Source organism: Oncorhynchus gorbuscha, linkage group LG02 (assembly GCF_021184085.1).
Source record: "Oncorhynchus gorbuscha isolate QuinsamMale2020 ecotype Even-year linkage group LG02, OgorEven_v1.0, whole genome shotgun sequence".
Lineage (NCBI taxonomy): Eukaryota > Metazoa > Chordata > Actinopteri > Salmoniformes > Salmonidae > Oncorhynchus > Oncorhynchus gorbuscha.
In genome coordinates, this window is record NC_060174.1 from 49403394 (window position 1) to 49423246 (window position 19853).

The 19853-nt window shown below is 44.5% G+C and overlaps 2 protein-coding genes across 6 annotated transcripts in view; one reads left to right on the forward strand and one right to left on the reverse strand.

Annotated features, from left to right (window-relative positions):
- LOC124003716 (mitochondrial inner membrane protease subunit 2-like) overlaps positions 1-19853 on the forward strand; it is a 150558-nt gene that overhangs the window by 110541 nt on the left and 20164 nt on the right. The gene's annotated exons all lie outside the window — the stretch shown is intronic.
- On the reverse strand, positions 2027-19656 carry LOC124003693 (leucine-rich repeat neuronal protein 3-like). Of its 4 annotated transcripts, none has more exons than XM_046312242.1 (3): positions 19370-19656; positions 7295-7388; positions 2027-5329 (listed from the first exon to the last, which is right to left on the reverse strand). In XM_046312242.1, the coding sequence occupies exon 3, from the start codon at positions 4956-4958 to the stop codon at positions 2847-2849; it is 2112 nt and encodes a 703-aa protein (XP_046168198.1). In that variant the 5' UTR covers positions 4959-5329; positions 7295-7388; positions 19370-19656; the 3' UTR covers positions 2027-2846. The 4 variants fall into 4 exon arrangements, with proteins under 4 accessions (XP_046168198.1, XP_046168190.1, XP_046168184.1 ...); XM_046312234.1 differs by lacking the exon at positions 19370-19656 and adding an exon at positions 18933-19108; XM_046312228.1 differs by lacking the exon at positions 7295-7388.

Sequence of the window (19853 nt, forward strand, 5' to 3'; positions counted from 1 at the left end):
GGATGCCAGGCTTCCACAAAAAAATGGACCAAGAAAAAAATATTTTTTCTCTCTGTGTTTCATAATTTTCCTTTACTTCGCTGAATGTATCTCACCAGAGAAGGTATCCAAGCGAGCGAAACAGCGCCCTTCTGTCTATGTATGTCTAAGCCATCTATCTGATGCTTTCAGGTCCAAAATAATGACATTATTGCCGCCCGTAGCATTGTATGCAAGAGAAGCCAGCAAGCATTTGGCCTCCCTTGATAAATTTTTTTTATAGCCAATCAGCTAAACTGTGAATGGTCCTGGAACACCCAAAAAAAAAATGTCAAGAGAAGCCAGTATGGATTTGGCTTCACTCCGATCACATCGCATCAAGAATATACGTAACTGACAGAAACTTGTTATGCATCTCGTTGTGTTGATGTGCTCCGTTAGCTAGCTAGCTAAAATGATCCCTTTCCTATATCAGCCAGGGAAGGAGATAGGGATTTGGACTTGGGGTTTTACTTAATTCTCCGTACTGGCCAATGATTATAACGGCAATTCTGATGTAGAAGGCTAATGTTAACTAGCTAATGTTGCCCATGAAGGGAAGTTAGGCTAGCAAGCAAGCTTTTTAGAATGCTAGCCTAGGACAACAAATGAAAGCGTGTACTGAATGAGTGATAGATGGTTTCTTCAACATGAAAAAATCAAATCAAAGAGATGGCGTTGGCGTTTCTCTACACTGAGTCAACATGTTTTTTCGACTTGCATGAACGTGTGCACACACACGCAGAAATAAAACCATGGACAGCCACATCATATTTCGCTTATGTTGATTGGACTAAATAGTTTTTGGAATCGTTTAGTTGTCACTGTATTTGACTAAGCGTAGGTGATTTGATCATTAAAATGGTGCTGGAATAGTGGAGGCAGCTCCGGGTTTCGTTGCGATTTGCGGTAACTCTCCGTGGTTCTAAGTCAATAGTTGTTTGTTTAGTGGTTCGAAAATGTCTGAAACATTAACTTGCTTGACCATGCAGTAGGTCATGTAAATGTTTGTTACATGCAGTATGCTTGGTGTACTTCACCGGACAGAGGTCGCTCTCCAGTTTTGTGATTAAAGAAAGGTGTGGTTGAATTTATTCTGCCATTTTGTCTTATTGTCTTGGCTTTAGTTCATATGCCTTGCGACCGTGATATATAGGCCTAACAGATTATAGAGAAAACAACACAATTATCACAACATTGGTTGCATTATGGCTTTTTTTCTGGCTTGGCTTCCCCAGTGATTTTACCCACGCACCACTACTGGCCCTAGTAGGCACTTTGTCCTAATTTTGCACTCCATTTGTCTCCTTCCCCTCTTGGTGGGTCGGTTCAATGTGAAGTGCTTAGCAAATTAGCTAGAGAGTTGCTGAGCTGTTCTTGTGAATGGCGTCCGTGTTTCACCAGGGTCATGGAGGGAAGGGGAGCACTGCACTGCGCTACAGGGGCTAGCAGCCTCCAAGTTTCTTGCTGACCTATTCACTACCTGCGCTCTAATGGGTCATATTTTAGGTCCTGTGGCGTTGACAAATGGCACCACTCTAAAAGCCCTGTCCAAGGTGCTGAAACTCAGTTGATATATGGTGGAGTCCCTCTGATAAATGCCCCCCATCAGTCCGCATGTGTCGCCTATTCATCACCTCTGTGAGGTTTGTGTTAGGAATCCATATTGGATTTTTAATGAAAGAGAATATAATGCAGTTCAAAGTCAATGGGTTTTTCTGATGCCACCCACACACACACACACACACACACACACACACACACACACACACACACACACACACACACACACACACACACACACACACACACACACACACACACACACACACACACACACACACACACACACACACACACACACACACACACACACACACACACACACACACACACACACACACACAGAGTACAGTGTGTGTATACACACACACACTCCTACTCCCAGGTCATTGACAAAACACGTCCTCCTGCCTGAGATTGCATTTTGGTAACAATGTTAAAATGCCCGCCTTCAAGGGCAGTCCCAGTAATTGTGTTTGTCTACATCACTCTGTTTTTCTCTTGCAATGTTTAGACCGTGACATGGAAAGATTTATGGGACTCATATTTATGAATTATAACATTTTCCAATTCATGGACAACTGAATGTTATTGTTGAAGGGAGCTTAGATTGTTTACTTTCAGAGTATCCCAATATTGTATTCAGATTGTCCTAAGCAAATCATCCTTGAAGTTGGGTCTTTCATAATTACAATTACAATGTACTGTTTTTAATGAAAAACGTGATCATAAAATTGTTTACATCATATACACTGTTATTGTCTACTAATCTAACACGTTTTTCCATTATAAACTGTATATGAGCGGTATTTCTTAATGATGATCCTTGAGTGTTGATTAAACAGCACAGGAAATATTCCTCATTGTGGACCACAAAGACATCTCCACAAGGCGTTATAAAGAACAAAGCCATAACAGAGAGAGACAACAGTCTTTGTGCTCTGCTTTATTCCAGTTGCACTTCATGAATGACAGACCAGTAGCCACGTATATCACAATCTAGATACCGGTCTGTGAAAGTTTTTTACGCAACGACACAAATTTGTTGTATAAAATAGTCTATGGGTCAGAGTTTAGCTGGTTAAATATTTAAGCGTGAGGGCTCCGGCTTCTGATTCCATCGTGTTCCAGGAGTTTCAGAACGCGGTGTCCTGTCATTGTCACGAAATGAGGGGGCACGAATCAACATAGTTCTGTGTCCATCACTATTTCACCTTGTTTAAAATCCAGAACATTAATTTTCCTTCTCAAGGACGTTTCTTACATTACATGGAGTTTTCTGGCAAGTCTATCACTGTCGCCCTCACCTTGACTCCAGCCACACAGATTTCCGTGAGAGAAGAGGCGGAGCCAGGGCGGGTGCTAGGACTGAGCAATGACTGAGATTGGTCCACCATCAACTTCCTGTAAAATTGTTGGCTTTGCAGAGATGTGTATATGAGAGAGCAAGCCACAGCGACCACAATGAATAGCACAGCACAGGCAGCCATCACCACTGTGTTCCACGTTTCCCTGCTCTCTACGGGGTGAGCCAGTCCCTTTGTGGTGACATTGATACAGTCCCTGTTGTGTCCGAGTTGCATACTCATGACTTCCACACAAACCCGGTACTGGGTGGAGGGGTTCAAGTGGCTGAGACGGTACTCCTTCACATCGGATGGTACTCTCGCAGTGTGTGCCATGGAGGGGTGCTTAGCATTTGCCACTGTGAACCACTTTATATTGGATACAAGACCACCGTGAGTGTTATCCCAAGACACTGAAACAGAGTTGGGCTGCACTGATCTAACGTATATATGTAAAGCGTTAACAGAAGGATGTGGAAAGTATCTGTCAACCACCACCAACACAGACTTAAGGTCTGCGCCAACAAGATTGTGAGCGACACAGGTGTACAGTCCTGCCTCACGCTTTGTAATGTCATAGATTTCAAAGGTCCCCTCTGGATGCATGTAGTGCTTATCAGACACACTGTTGGGCAGGACTCTGTCCCCAGAGGGGGTGACCCAGTAGATCTCTGGCTCCGGCTCTCCAAATGCCCGGCAGTGCAGCGTCACCAAGCTCCCTCTCCCGACCGTGACTCGATCTGGAAGACTCCCAGGTGAGATGAGTGGGAGGCAGATCTCGGTCATCTCCCGGAAGTGAACCTGACGGACGTGCTGGCCCTGGTACTCAGGCGGCTCCACGCAGAGGAGGGAATTGGGCTCCATGAAGCGTACTCCGGTCAGATTCATGTTGATCCAGCGGATGACGCAGTCACAGCGGATGGGGTTGCTGTGCATGCTGACCTCGCGCAGGTTGGGCAGGGAGTCCACAGTGCCGCGGTGCAAAGCGCTGAGGGCGTTGCTGTTCAGCATCAGCGTCTCAAGTCTCGGCAGCTTGTGGAAGGCGTTGGGATGGATGTAGGACAGCTTTGGGTTGTTGGTGGCCTCTATCTTGGTCAGCTCTGGGAGGTTGTTCAGGGCGAAGCTGTCAATGGACACCAGTGCAGGCATGCTGTTGATGCCCAGCTCTTTGAGATGGAACATGTCCACAAAATCCCCTCTCTGAATCCGTTCAATGGGGTTCTTGTTGAGATCCAGAAACTTCAGGTTCTTGGCTTTCTTCAGAGCAGCCCGGGGGACTCTGACAAACAGGTTGTCGAAAAACGAGATGCTCTCCAGATTGTCGAGGCCGACCAGAGTGTTGTCCGGGATTTCGGACATATTCATCCTGGCCAGAACCAAGCTGCGTAGGTTGACCAGGGGCTTAAAGTTCATGTCTGACAATTGGACGATGGGGTTCTCCCCAATCATCAGGATCTCAAGGCGGGGTAGTGGCTGGAACCACTCCCTGCTGATGCCCCTCAGACGGTTGGAGTTGAGATGGAGCCGCAGGAGCCTCCCCAGCCCCTGGAAGGCCCCAGGACTGATGGAGGAGATCAGGTTGTGGTTGATGTAGAACTCCTGGAGGTTGGGCAGGGACGGGAGACAGCTATCTGATAAGGTCGGAACCCAGTTTTCTTCCATGTGCAGTGACAGCAGATGGGGAAGTGGACCCAGACGGACATTGCTCACAGAGGATATGTTATTCTGGGATAAGTCTATATCTGTGACATTAGCCAGGTAATCCAAAGGTTTCTCGATGCTGATGATATTGTTGGTCTGTAACAATAGCACCTGTGTGTCTGAGGGCAGTTCCTCTGGCAGTGTCGATAGGCCTAAATCATTACAGTCCACCGTAGGAGCCTCTGTATAAATAGAGCTGGGAGAGAACCAGGGTCGTATCTCACACCGGCACAATGCAGGGCAATGAGCAATGCCCCCCTCTGAGGCCAGAACAAAGGCAGTCAGAGCTAGCTCCGCTAACAAACAAGCCACAAACGCAGTCTCCTTCATCTTGGCCCACTATTCCCTTCAGATAGTAATTGGTCCTTATGGAGTCTGATGTTAGCACTGTTAACTTCACAAATAAAGGCTCATTTGTTACCGTGGCCAGACAGAGCAGATTTCTGCTGTCACCTGGTCCCCAAAGCTTTGGCCCTGTTGTAGTCGTTTCGTCCTTGGCAGAGAGGAGAGGAGCAATCTTTCAATGTACCCTGCTCCAGTTTGGCAGGCAAGCTGGATGTGTGAAGGTCAATGTATCCTTCAGATGGCCGGACGGTGAAGCGAAGGAAGGGTTGAGGAGGAATGCTCTGGCTTGGGCTGGATCACTCTGTCTTCCATCATTGTTATCCTCAATCTCTGTCGCTCCTCGTGTCAATTTCCATCTGGAGAGAAAATGGACAGAAAAAATCAGCTCAGTACAACAAGGCATTATTGAGAGACTGAGGCATGTATTGACATTCAGGAATATTGACACATTCAGTGCTCATTTGATTTTATTGCAGTCACTTTGCCATCAAAATGAGAAGTTATGGTTGACTTGACCTATATATATATATATATTATTTGATAAGTTGGAGACTAATAATGGATGCATTCCAAATGGCACCATTATTCCCTATATAGTGCACTACTTTTGACCAGAGCATCATGGGCCCTAGTCAAAAGTCGAAACACTACACGGAATATGGTTCCATTTGGGATGCACACAATAGCACTGGAGTCACTCAATATCACTGAAGGGCAAGAGATCTGCTGGAAGATCTGAATTTTTAAACAGCGATTCATATCTTGCTCACAGCAGTAAAACAACCCCCCCCCAGTTTTACCATACTCCCCAATTAGCTGAATTTCTCTCTGCCATGAATATATTAACTATTCACATGCACACATCAACTCTCTCTCTGTTACACACAACCACCCATGGAGAACGTGGTAGCTGCAGCTCAATATGGCGACCGGAGTACAGCATGGGTGTGTGGAAAGGAAAGTAGTGGGGGTGTGTGGAAAGGAAAGTAGTGGGGTTGGGTGGAAAGGAAAGTAGTGGGGGGGGGTGTGGAAAGGAAAGTAGAGTGGGGGTGTGTGGAAAGGAAAGTAGTGGGGGGTGTGGAAAGGAAAATAGTGGGTGTGTGGGAAGGTAAGTAGTGGGGGTGTGGGAAGGAAAATAGTGGGGGGTGTGGAAGGGAAAGTAGTGGGGGTGTGTGGAAAGGAAAGTAGTGGGGGGTGTGGAAAGGAAAATAGTGGGTGTGTGGGAAGGTAAGTAGTGGGGGGGTGTGGGAAGGAAAATAGTGGGGGGTGTGGAAAGGAAAATAGTGGGTGTGTGGGAAGGAAGTGGGTGGTGGGAAGGAAAGTAGTGGGTGTGTGGGAAGGAAAGTAGTGGGTGTGTGGAAAGCTCACCCCCCTTTAAGATTTAGATGCACTATTGTAAAGTGACTGTTCTACTGAATGTCATAAGGTGAATGCACCAATTTGTAAGTCGCTCTGGATAAGAGCGTCTGCTAAATGACTTAAATGTAATGTAAATGTAATGAAAGGAAAGTAGTGGGGGGTGTGGTAAGGAAAATAGTGGGGGGTGTGGAAAGGAAAATAGTGGGTGTGTGGGAAGGTAAGTAGTGGGGGGGGGTGTGGGAAGGAAAATAGTGGGGGGTGTGGAAAGGAAAATAGTGGGTGTGTGGGAAGGTAAGTAGTGGGTGTGTGGGAAGGAAAGTAGTGGGTGTGTGGGAAGGAAAGTAGTGGGTGTGTGGAAAGCTCACCCCCCCCTTTAAGATTTAGATGCACTATTGTAAAGTGACTGTTCTACTGAATGTCATAAGGTGAATGCACCAATTTGTAAGTCGCTCTGGATAAGAGCGTCTGCTAAATGACTTAAATGTAATGTAAATGTAATGAAAGGAAAGTAGTGGGGGGGTGTGGTAAGGAAAATAGTGGGGGGGTGTGGAAAGGAAAATAGTGGGTGTGTGGGAAGGTAAGTAGTGGGTGTGTGGGAAGGAAAGTAGTGGGTGTGTGGAAAGGAAAGTAGTGGGGGAGGGTGGAAAGGAAAATAGTGGGTGTGTGGGAAAGTAAGTAGTGGGTGTGTGGGAAGGAAAGTAGTGGGTGTGTGGAAAGGAAAGTAGTGGGGGGGGGTGGAAAGGAAAATAGTGGGTGTGTGGGAAGGTAAGTAGTGGGTGTGTGGGAAGGAAAGTAGTCGGTGTGTGGAAAAAGGAAAGTAGTGGGGGGGGAGTAGTGGGGGTGTGTGGAAAGGAAAGTAGTGGGGGGTGTGTGGAAAGGAAAGTAGTGGGTGTGTGGGAAGGAAAGTAGTGGGTGTGTGGAAAGGAAAGTAGTGGATGTGTGTTTCTTCTTCTGTTTCTTACCACACAACTACCGAAGGGGCATTGTCTCCCGTTGTTGTTGCCATTCATGCCCTCCTCATTGAGTAGATTGTATGTGCATATATCCAGGTGACATCTAGAGGGTTTTAAATATGAGTTATTTCTTGTGTAGGCTGCTATTCTACTTGAAATCAAATCATGGGAGGGGGAAAAAATGCCACGTTAGTTACCGCCGGCGACACGATCGTGTCAGGTCTCCGGTTGGCAGGCATGTCCATACGACACCGGTGTTCTGGTCGGGCAGCCCAATCAGCCATGCAAAACGGTCTTGAGAAGCAACAAATCTGCCCAATTAGCTGACCTCAAGGCATTTCAGATTCTGCCAAAATAGCTCCGAAGCTTGCCACAGGTCTTGTTCTGTGACTCTTCTTCCCTATTGCATATTTATGATGAGTTGAATCGGGTTTTGCTTGTGTCGACTGCACATATTGATGTTTTGATTCATTTAGGACCTTGAGGGCAGAAGCCCAAGGCTCTGTGGGCCATGGTAGAGGAAGCTGTCTATAAGGCTATACGAGCAAGGCTGCTGAGGAAGACGTACTATGACCGAGCGTGCCTATATTAGCTTGTTTATTATGGCAGTCAGTCAACACACGCAGGTGGAACCAGGTGGTGGAAGAATTTTTTGTTGTGCCTAATGGTCTCCTGCTCAGCCATCTGTGTAGGACCTGTGCACAGATTTGTCCAAGCTGCTCCATGTCTGATATTATACAACATGTTGAATATTCACACACATTTGGTGTTTTTATTTCAAAGCTTTTTATGTTAAGTGTTGAAAGAAATACTAAGAGACAGTGAGCGAGTTAAGTGTGGTAGTGCTAGCTGTCATTTGCAATGACCGTTTTCTGACTCCTTTGTTCTGGTTTTGTAAAAGGAAATGGTTTCATTGGATACTCCTTGGTTAACTAAGAGTCGACTGACTCTAGAGAGGCTCTCACACAAGGCTAATTGAAGTACTCCTGTTTTGCTTCCGCGACGCTCACGAGCATTTCTACACCTGCATTGCTTGCTGTTTGGGGGTTTTAGGCTGGGTTTCTGTACAGCACTTTGAGATATCAGCTGATGTACGAATGGCTATATAAATACATTTGATTTGATTTGATTTCCCGGTTAGTTATTTCATCTGGAATCCATAGCGGTGAAACTGACACGTCCGTTTGTGGTATTGCAACAACAAAGACGTTAATTCAAACAAAGAACACTGTCTCCCCCTGACACCATTACACGCGTAATAGAACAGCAGAGTATGTACCGCCATTGTTTCTTCTTCTTTTTTTTTCCTCGAAGCTGGATGCTCATTTCCTCAAAAACAAAACAAATGCGCCTGGGGCTGTTTTACATACAGTGCCTTGCGAAAGTATTCGGCCCCCTTGAACTTTGCGACCTTTTGCCACATTTCAGGATTCAAACATAAATATATAAAACTGTATTTTTTTGTGAAGAATCAACAACAAGTGGGACACAATCATGAAGTGGAACGACATTTATTCGATATTTCAAACTTTTTTAACAAATCAAAAACTGAAAAATTGGGCGTGCAAAATTATTCAGCCCCTTTACTTTCAGTGCAGCAAACTCTCTCCAGAAGTTCAGTGAGGATCTCTGAATGATCCAATGTTGACCTAAATGACTAATGATGATAAATACAATCCACCTGTGTGTAATCCAGTCTCCGTATAAATGCACCTGCACTGTGATAGTCTCAGAGGTCCGTTAAAAGAGCAGAGAGCATCATGAAGAACAAAGGGTACCTTCCACTCTCAATTCGATCAAATGGAGACTTGAGTGGTGTTATATGCTCTTCCGTCATGATGTAGCCAACACTGCTTGCTTGTGTTTTCACATTGGCGATAACACCATGCACCTTTATAACATATTGTCCAGTTATTTATCGTATTTAACTCCCTTAGTGATTTCACTTATGCCGCAGAGTAGTTTCAAGATGCACCATCAGAACACTTATTTAATGTACCTCTCGCTCGCTCTCTCTCTGAGATGACATTGCCTCTCTGAATTGCTGCGATTACATTGTCCCAGAATCGGTTTCAGCAGATCAAACAGAGGAAAGAAATACCTGTTTTTTCTTTAACAGTGCATGGAAGTAGGAGTTGTGGCCATGAGGTTGAGGTAACGGGAAACAATTGACGTCTGTGGAGCCATTTGTGGTGCAGGAACAGAGGGAAAAGTCCACTCAGTCAGCCGCATGCCCGTTAGTAGAGTGCATTGCATTACCAAGTACCAAATGCTGCAGTTGGGCACAGTGCAAAGGCAGCTTTCTTTAAATAAACCTAAACTCTACCAAAATACAGCACACTTACAAAAATCCCTTCAAACACTACAAAAATGGAATTGTGTTTGTTACTTATAAAAGGGAGAAGAATATGTTCTAATAATAAATGCCATTTATCAGACACTTTTATCCATCCATTTTACATATGGGTGGTTACTGGGAATCGAACCTGGCGTTACAAGCACAATGCTCTAACAATTGGGCTGCAATTTACGACAACAATGTGTGAAGTTGCTAGCATGCTAACAAAGAATAGCTTGGAAAGCGTTATAGCTATATAAAAGCGATCTACCTCACAATTAAATGATTGTACTATATTTAACCCTGCGAGGTTGCATGCCACAGCATTTTTAAGTGCTGAATATTGACATTCTCCTAATGGATTATGGGTGTATGGCAGAAAGGAAGGGGGGTTGAGATGCACCTAAAATATTGATGTGCCTTTTCATACAGTGAAACAGGCTCTGTGCTGTGAGGCCTCAGTGCAGTGAATTCCTTCCATCCACCTCCTTATGTGGTAAACATCTCATAAAGTGGTCCCATTCCACCATGTTTTATTCACAATCCATTCAGGCTAGCAGTGATGAGGAGCAGGTCGCAGTGACAGGGGTTATGATAAACAGTATGCCAAGGGGATCTGGTCATGTGAACATTTTAAGTGTAAGGATTTTTCCATAATATCTGTGTGTTATTATCTAGCCCCCTGGAGAACGGATGAATCACATTATAAGACCAAAAGACAGAGTCACCAAACTGGCTATGTGACTGCAACTCCCCTCCTCTTAATATACTACCAATTAGCTACAGTGCCTTCAGAAGGTATTCATAGCCCTTGACTTATTCCACATTTTGTTATGTTGCAGCCTGAATTCAAAATTAATTTAATGCACACACATAATGACAAAGTGAAAATATGTTTTTAGAAACATTTGCACAGTTACGGAACATGAAATACAGAAATATTTGTATTCACACCCGAGTCAATACAAATGAGGATCCCCTTTGGAGGCGAATACAGGGTGAGTCTTTCTGGCCTTTGCACACCTGGATTGTACAATATTGCACTTTTTTTCTTTAAAGTTTTTCTTTCGAGATCTGTCAAGTTGGTTGTTGATCATTGCTAGACAGCCATCTTTCAGTTTTACTTCAGTGATTTATTGAAAACAGGATGCAAGTTTTGGAATATTTGTATTCCGTACCGGGCTTCCTCCTTTTCACACTGTCATTAAAGTGCATTTGGAAAGTTCCCGACACCTTGACTTTTTCCACATTTTGTTACGTTAGCCTTCTTCTGAAACAATAAAATCTACATGCAATACCCCATAATGACAAAGTGAAACGGGTTTGTCATTTTTTGCAAAGTTATTAAAAATAATAAACAGAAATACCTTAAACATAAGTATTCAGACCCTTTGCTATGCGATTCTAAATTGAGCTCAGATGCATCCTGTTTCCATTGGTCCTCCTTGATGTTTCTATAACTTGATTGGAGTCCACCTGTGGTAAATTCAATTGTTTGGACATGATTTGGAAAGGCACACACCTGTCTATATAAGGTTCCACAGTTGACAGTGCATGTCAGAGCAATAACCTAGCCACAATGTCGAAGGAATTGTCGGTCAAACAGGAATGTTTCGAGGCACATATCTGGGGAAGGGTACGAACAGCCAAACTGAACAATTGGGGGAGAAAGGCATTGGTCGGGGAGGTGACCAAGATCCCGATCGTCACTCTGACAGAGCTCTAGAGTTCCTCTGTGGAGATGGGAGACCCTTCCAGAAGGATAACCATCTCTGCAGCACTCCGCCAATCAGGCCTTTATGGAAGAGTGGCCAGACAGAAATCTCTCCTCATTAAAAGGCACGACAGCCCACTTGGAGTTTGCCGAATGGCACCTAAAGGACTGACCATGAGAAACAAGATTATCTGGTTTGATGAAACCAAGATGGAACACTTTAGCCTGAATGCCAAGCGTCACGTCTGGAGGAAACCTGGCACCATCCCTACGGTGAAGCATGGTGGTGGCAGCATCATGCTGTGGAGATGTTCTTCAGCGGCAGGGACTGGGAGACTAGTCAGGATCGACGGAAAGATAAACAGAGCAAAGTACAAAGAAATATTTGATGAAAACCTGCTCCATAGCGCTCAGGATCTCAGACTGTGGCGCAGGTTCACCTTCCAACAGGACGACGACCCTAAGCACACAGCCAAGACAACGCAGGAGTGGCTTCGGGTCATGTCCTTCAGTGGCCCAGCCAGAGCCCGGACTTTATCTCGATCGAAAATCTCTGGAGAGACCTGAAAATAGCTGTGCAGCGACTCTCCCCATCCAGTCTGACATAGCTTGAGAGGATCTGCAGAGACGACTGGGAGAAACTCCCCAAATGTGCCATGCTTGTAGTGTCATACCCAAGAAGACTTAAGGCTGTAATCGCTGCCAAAGGTACTTCAACAAAGTACTGAGTAAAGGGTCTGAATACTTATGTAAATGTGATAAGTATTTAACTTTTTTACATTTGCTAAAAAAACGTTTTTGCTTTGTCATTATGGGGAATTGAGTGTCAATTGTGTGTAGATTTTTAAAGAAAAAAAAACGATTTAATACATTTTTGAATAAGGCTGTAACGTAACAAAATGTGGGGAAAGGGTGTTCTCAATGCGAATGCACTGTATGTTAGTATTGTGGAGTAACTACAATGTTGTTGATCCATCCTCAGTTTTCTCCAGTCATTAAAGATTGGCCTCATGGTGAAATCCCTAAGCGGTTTCCTTCCACTCCGGCAACTGTGTATGTTTGTGGTGACTGGATGTTTTGATACACCATTCAAAGTGTAATTAATAACTTCACCATGCTCAAAGGGAAATTCAATACACCCATATATATGTTTTTTTTTTATTCTTATTTTTTTTTTTTATTTTTTTAATCTACCAATAGGTGCCCTTCTTTGCAAAGCATTGGAAAACATCCCTGATCGGAGTGGCAGGCAGCCTAGTGGTTAGAGCGTTGGACTTGTAACCGAAAGGTTGCAATTTCGAATCCCCGAGCTGACAAGGTACAAATCTGTCGTTCTGCCCCTGAACAGGCAGTTAACCCACTGTTCCTTGGCCGTCATTTAAAATAAGAATTTGTTCTTAACTGACTTGCCTAGTTAAATAAAGGTGAAAAGAAAAAGATCTTTGATGTTGAATCTGTGTTTGAAATTCACTGCTGGACTGAGGGTATATTACAGTTAATTGTATGTGTGGGGTGCAGAGATGAGGCAGTCATTGAAAAACCATGTTAAACAATATAATTGCACACATAGTGAGTCCATGCTACTTATTATGTGACTTGTTAAGCACATTTTTACTCCTGAACATATTTAGGCTTGTCAATACAAAGCGGTTGATACATACTAACTTAAGACATTTCAATTTTTCATTTTGTGAAACTGTCTAAAACCAATTCCAGTTTGACATTATGGGGTATTGCATGTACTGTAGGCTAGTGACATTTTTTAATTCAGTCTGTAACACAACAAAATGTTGTTAAGTCAAGGGGTCTGAATACTTTCTGAAGACACTGTGTATCCCAGCTGGGAGCCTGTTTGTGATCTTTCCATCGACAGACCATGCGCTCTGTTGTTCTGTGCTACACAGTCGACCATGCCCTCTGTTGTTCTGTGCTACACAGTCGACCATGCCCTCTGTTGTTCTGTGCTACACAGTCGACCATGCCCTCTGTTGTTCTGTGTTACCATGCGACCATGCGCTCGGTCATACCCTTCCCACCTCTCTGCACCCAAGGGAATTATTGATCCCTCTCCATCTCTCAGCACCTCTCTGTTGTGTAGGATGTTAGAGTCTTAACTACATCAAGAGGCCACAGCCTGGCCGTGTGCATGCTGCTGATGCCTCGGGGGGGGGGGGGGTGGAGTGAGCTAAGTGCCCCTCTTTGTCTATGGCCCCCACCCCCATGTCTTTTCATTGATTAACCATTAAATCTGTCCCAGCTAGAACTGTGTTCCTTCAACGTGACCTGCTCCCCTGTGTTTCCGTACAGTGCTGCCTGCTACAATATCACAGCCTGCTATGTAGCCTAAGTCAACGACAACAACAACATGTTTTGCCTGCGCAGCCTGCCATGAAAACCTGCATTAGCTATGCTAGAAATGTGCCTGTCATTAGCATTAGCAGTATGACTACATTTATTAGGCCAGCCTATTGTGTGGTACCCATGCATAATGTAATCTGGAGAGGAGAGCTTCCCTCTCACATCTGCTCAACGCCGCCTGCAAATAATCAGCAAGTCAACAATTCATTAGGGATCGGTGTTAAGCTGTCAGCTCCCCACGGTGTCCTACCAGCCCTTTCCTCCTACCTACCCACCCCATCTCCTATGGTCTACTGCCACACACAAGCACACATGCGTGCACACACCAGACACACACACAAGTAAGGTGCACATGTACACATGAACTGCCTGTTATTTGTATGTATAAACCTTAAATCAATACGTTTTTTGTTTGGTGCAATGGACTAGCCACATGTACATTTTTCACTTTGGATTAAGCTAACAATATGACCGATCATTGCATTAATACCTAATGCAATACATTAACTGGAAATGCTTGGGGTGTTAGATGTCACCATTCCCTTTCTACAGGCCCAGGTAGGACTTACTCTGCTGCGCTGACTGAAAAATGCATGGCGCTTCAGAATCCGAGTCATACCTGCTGGGAATGAGTTTTCCCAGTGTATCAAATCAATCTTTGTTTAGCCCATGAATCCATGTGCTACGGTATATTGATATTCCCATCGTGGGGATTTTGTAGGATAGTTAGGTCGTGTGGCGTGGTTTCCATTTGGCTATTTTCTTTATTAATATAAGCAAGGTTTTCATAAATGAATTGATTGTTTTCACGCTAGTCTAAATCTGTCTTTGGCTCTGACAAGGCATGGTACAGATGTCGGATCTTAACTTGATCAATCTTTTGTCGTGGAAAATGTTCGTGCGCATCAGGAAATTCAAATGAGCCTCATGAAACCCACAGTTCTCTTTCTATCCATGTGGGGGCAGTCTAGTCATTTGGACCAGTGGAGCCATATTTGTTCATATTCTGTAGTCTATCCATTGTCACATAATGAAGTGTCAAAATCGAGTTCAATCGTGGCCTGGGGCGCACATACACTGGGTGTACAAAACATTAGGAACACCTTGCTAATATTGAGTTGCATCCTTTTTGTTCTCAGAACATGCCTCAATTCGTCGGGGCATTGGGCTCTACAAGGTGTCGAAAGTGTTCCACAGGGGTGCTGGCCCATGTTGACTCCAACGCTTCCCACAGTTGTGTCAAGTTGACTGGATGTCCTTTGGGTGGTGGACCATTCTTGATACACACGGGAAACTGTTGAGCATGAGAAACCCAGCAGCGTTGCAGTTCTTGACACACTCAATCCAGTGCACCTGGCACCTACTACCATACCCCGTTCAAAGGCACGTAAATATTTTGCCTTGCCCATTCACCCTCTGAATTGCACACATTCGCAATCCAAGTCTCAATTGTCTCAAGGCTTAAAAATATTTTTTTTTTTACTTGTCTCCTCCTGATTTGAAGTGACATCAATAAGGAGTCATAACTTTCACCTGGTCAGTCCATGTCATGGAAAGTTTTGTACGCTCAGTATATAGGCCCACACAGTTCTGGCTCAAATAACTCATTCCCCCCGATTGACTAGATTTGGACAGTCCAGGGATATTTTACCCCCCGATCTTGATAAGAAATTACCATACCAGACACTTTCATTTTAGTCCGTGGCTGAGGATCCAACTTTTTCAGGATCTTAGTCTTCTGGACAAAAAGATCCGGAGCTTCCAGAAGCTTCTGCGCATGTGTACATGTCGAGAACAGGCTACTCAGACGAATGGTGCTCGTTTTAATACACTTAGGTCAAAGCTGAATCAATGTCTGCAAGATCACATAATGATTGTATTCTACAATACAGAACCAAATATAATAGCATAGTATATTGTTACCGTAAGACAAAAGACACCACCGCATACAATCGTGAATGTTAATTCTAAGTTTTACTGGTGAAACTTTCATACATTATCTGCATACAGTGCATTTGGATTCCGAAAGTATTTGTTACGTTACAACATTATTCTAGAATGGATTAAATTCATTTTTTTCTCATCAATCTACACAAAATATCCCATAAATGAGAAAGCAAAAAAACACATTTTCACATAAGTATTCAGACCCTTTGCTATGAGACTCGGAATTGAGCTCAGGTGCATCCTGTTTCTATTGATCATCCTTGAGATGTTTCTACAACTTGATTGGAGTCCGCTTGTGGTAAATTCAATTGATTGGACATCATTTGGAAAGGCACACCTGTCTATATAAGGTCCCACAGTTGACAGTGCATGTCAGAGCAATAACCAAGCCATGAGGTCGAAGGCATTGTTTGTAGAGCTTCGAGAGGATTGTGTCAAGGTACAGATCTGGGGAAGGGTACCAAAAAATGTCTGCAGCATTGAAGATCCCAAAGAAGACAGTGGACTCCATCATTCTTAAACGGATGAAGTTTGGAACCACCAAGACTCTTCCTTGAGCTGGCGTCTGGAGGAAACCTGGCACCATCCCATCGGTGAAGCATGGTGGTGGCAGCATCATGCTGTGGGGATGTTTTTCAGCGGCAGGGACTAGGAGACTAGTCAGGATCGATGGAAAGATGAACGGAGCAAAGTAAAGAGAGATCTTGATGAAAACCTGCTCCAGAGCGCTTCTGACCTCAGACTGGGGGCGAAGGTTCACCTTCCAAACAGGACAATGGCCCTAACCACACTGCCAAGACAACACAGGAGTGGCTTCGGGACAAGTCTCTGAATTTCCTTGACTGGCCCAGTCAGAGACTGTAATTGAACCCGATCGAACGTCTTTGGAGAGACCTGAAAATAGCTGTGCAGTGACGCTCCCCATCGAACCTGAGAGAGCTTGACAAGATCTACCCAAATGCATGTGTGCCAAGCTTGTAGCATCATATCCAAGAATAATCAAGGCTGTAATCGCTGCCAAAGTTGCTTCAACAACAGTCATTTCTTTCTTAAAACCTGTTTTTGCTTTGTCATTAATAGGGTATTGTGTGTAGATTGAGGACATTTTTGAATAAGGCTGTAACGTAACAAAACGTGGAAAAAGTCAAGGGGTCTGAATACTTTCCGAAGGCACTGTCGTAACCATTTGATTTCAATCAGTTTGACGGGGACATGCATTTAGATCTTGAGTTATCGTGTTGTGAATGATGTAGCCTACAGTGAGATATGGTGATAAACTGTAGCATAGCCTACCTGTGTATTTGGCTAAGTGGCACTCGCTGTTGAGTTTTGGCCACGAGAGAGAGAGAAATGCTGTGTTTTTTTGTGTCTTACAGTAACATTATACAATGCTATTATACCGTATTTGGTTCTGTTATGTAGAATACTGTGATCGTTATGTGACTGTGATCATTATGTGACTGTGATCTTGCAGACATTGATGCAGCTGTGATGTAAATAATTGAACAAATTAAACAAGCACTATTCGCCTGAGTCACCTGTTCTCTACGCGTGAAGTCGAGAATATACACATCCACAGAAGCTTCAGGAATAAATGGCGTTTCCGCGATCTTAATTCCCGAAAAAGTTGGATCCGCAGCCACGCCGTTTATTTTAAAGACAGTTGGTGTTTAATGGATAACGTAAATAAGGACGGCTCCGTTTGTAGAGCATGGTGCTTGCAACGCCAGGGATTTGGGTTCGATTCCCAAGGGGGACCAGTAAGGGAAAATGTAAATAATTTAAGTCGCTTTGGATAAGAGTATCTGCTAAATGACACACAAAAAAGTTAAATATCAGTAGGCTACACAGTTTCCATTCATATGAAGTACCAAAACGATTGCCTAGCACTGAGAGCGAACTCATGATGCTCGGAGCCAAAGCATGCTGCAAAGACCACTCATCTACGGCAGTTCACAATGCTCTAGCAAGCCGTGGGAATAATTGATGATAGAAGGTTGGTTCGTGACGGCCTCACCAAATCGTAGCCTAGGTACGGTACTACATTGTGCAGCCTTCAAACACTGCTTCCAGCTGCCCCCTGGCGGCAAATTCTAAATATTCAATATTAATTCAAATCCTCCTGCAACGAAATGGGTCAAATTAAGACCTGACATCTGTAGGCTACACAGGACTTTGAGGTTTCCATGTGGATATCAAGTCAAGATTCCAGTAACAAATTGAAACTGCTTGTCATGAATAATTCACGTCTCATAGTAATGCCATCTCACATCATTTCAATTCGCCTGCATTTTATGTTTGGGATAAACTCAATATACAGTAGTGTCTGTTGAGAGATGCAAACATTACCGCCATTATTCTAGCATGGAATGGTGTTGCGTGTGAGGTTACAGTATCTTGTAGCAACCTATTCATCCTATTCGTTCACTTGTTTCTGTGCAGCCTGACACCCGGATAGTGTTTCGCTTTAGTGCGGTCTGTTAAGATTGACATCAGAGATTGACACTTTCACTTTTTTTCTCACACGTGTAAAGCGCTAGTATTGCGTTCTCTTGTGGATTCATCTCCCCCACTGGTCTACATAGAGACCCTTGGGAAAGCAGGATGGCCAAAGAGGACTACTGTATGACGACTGCTTCTTTAAATATATGCAGAGCCAGGATATTCAGCGTGATATTGGTGCATTTTTAGGCATTTGTATGCATGATTAGGCTAATTCTGACCCCATTTAGTAGCTAATGTTGTGACAGTGCTGAATGAGGTCTGCTGCTCCCTAAAGATGCCTCAGTATGATGATGTTTAATTATGAACAAGCCCTAAATACAGCCAGAGTGATGGGAGACGGAGAGGGGGAAAAGAGAGTGGGAGAGAGATGGAGATGGAGGGGGGAGCGTGTGCCGTTCTGGTAAATTAGGCAGGCAGTGGTGGTTAGAGGATTACCCCCAGCACTCCAGCACTCGCCTCATATTGACCTACCTCACCTGGATTCCTTAAAGACGCTAACAAATCTTAAATAAATCCTCATAGAAATCCTATATCTTCCTCCTCTTGGCACACACAGCCAAATAGTGTTTAACTTTAGACACATCCAGTATTTATGGGTTATGATGTGCTTTCACTGAAAACGGAGGAGGTTCTATTTTACCTGAGGCTTATTACTGGTTTACCTCGTTGTATTCTGGTCTTTTCTACTGACGGCAGATTCCCTGTCTTGTCTTCCTATCTGTTCAAGCCCTGACGGACACACAGAGGCGAGTATACTTCAGGGCTGTTCTTTTTCTCAAATGTACCTGTAGAGCGATGCTGCCGAGAGGACACCACGTCCATTCTGCTCCAGCCTGAAACCCACATCTGTCTCATTTGCTTTCAAAATACACCAGAAAATCAAAATGTCACCAGAAGGGAAAGCCCGGCGCAAATAACAGGTAGTTCCCTCTCTAAAACATCTGCGGCGCCTACGTATTCATCCAACCCGTGCATAAAGTATCAACAACAAAAGCCCGTGTTGGACTGAGCAGCTTTCTCTTTCCTCAATCCTCCCCCTCAGCCAAGCCTCCCACATAACTATAGGCTGTGCCCTCTGCCTTCTCTGCTGCAAACTCCCTCCACACTCAAGGACTACCGCAGTGCCACACTGAAAACCAGACCTCTGTCGTCGTCCCCCCCCCCCTTCCCCAACCAACCACATATGACTCATACACATAGGCGAGAGAGATTAGTAACTTACCCGCGGGAGTGAGCCCCCTCACATACTGTATTGAGCGGCAGCAGGTATTCACCTCATGGCTGGGACCCATGTTTTAGAGCAGCAGTCCAGCGTGACACCCGTGAGACTCAGATCACAGCCGGTTTTTCATGTGTATTTCCAAGTCCAATAGTCTTCTTCTCCTTTCGTTGTGTGAGAGGCAGAGGGAAAGAGAGAGAAACGGGAGAGGGAGGGAGAGATGGGTAGCTCCAGCTCTGATGCTGTTCCACTGTGTGTGTGTGTGTGTGTGTGAGAGAGAGAGAGGGAGAGAGAGAGAGTGAGGGAGGCTCTGTTAAGTTAAAGATGCTGGGTACAGAGCAGAGCGACGGGGCGGGCGCTGTTCCCTGTCTATCCCTCCGTTTCTCCATTGCGGTTAGAGAGCAGATAACTCAGCTGATCAACCATCACTCTGCCCTGCTGCTGCCAGCTCCACTGTCATTAATAACAGAAACGTTTTGGAACCAAC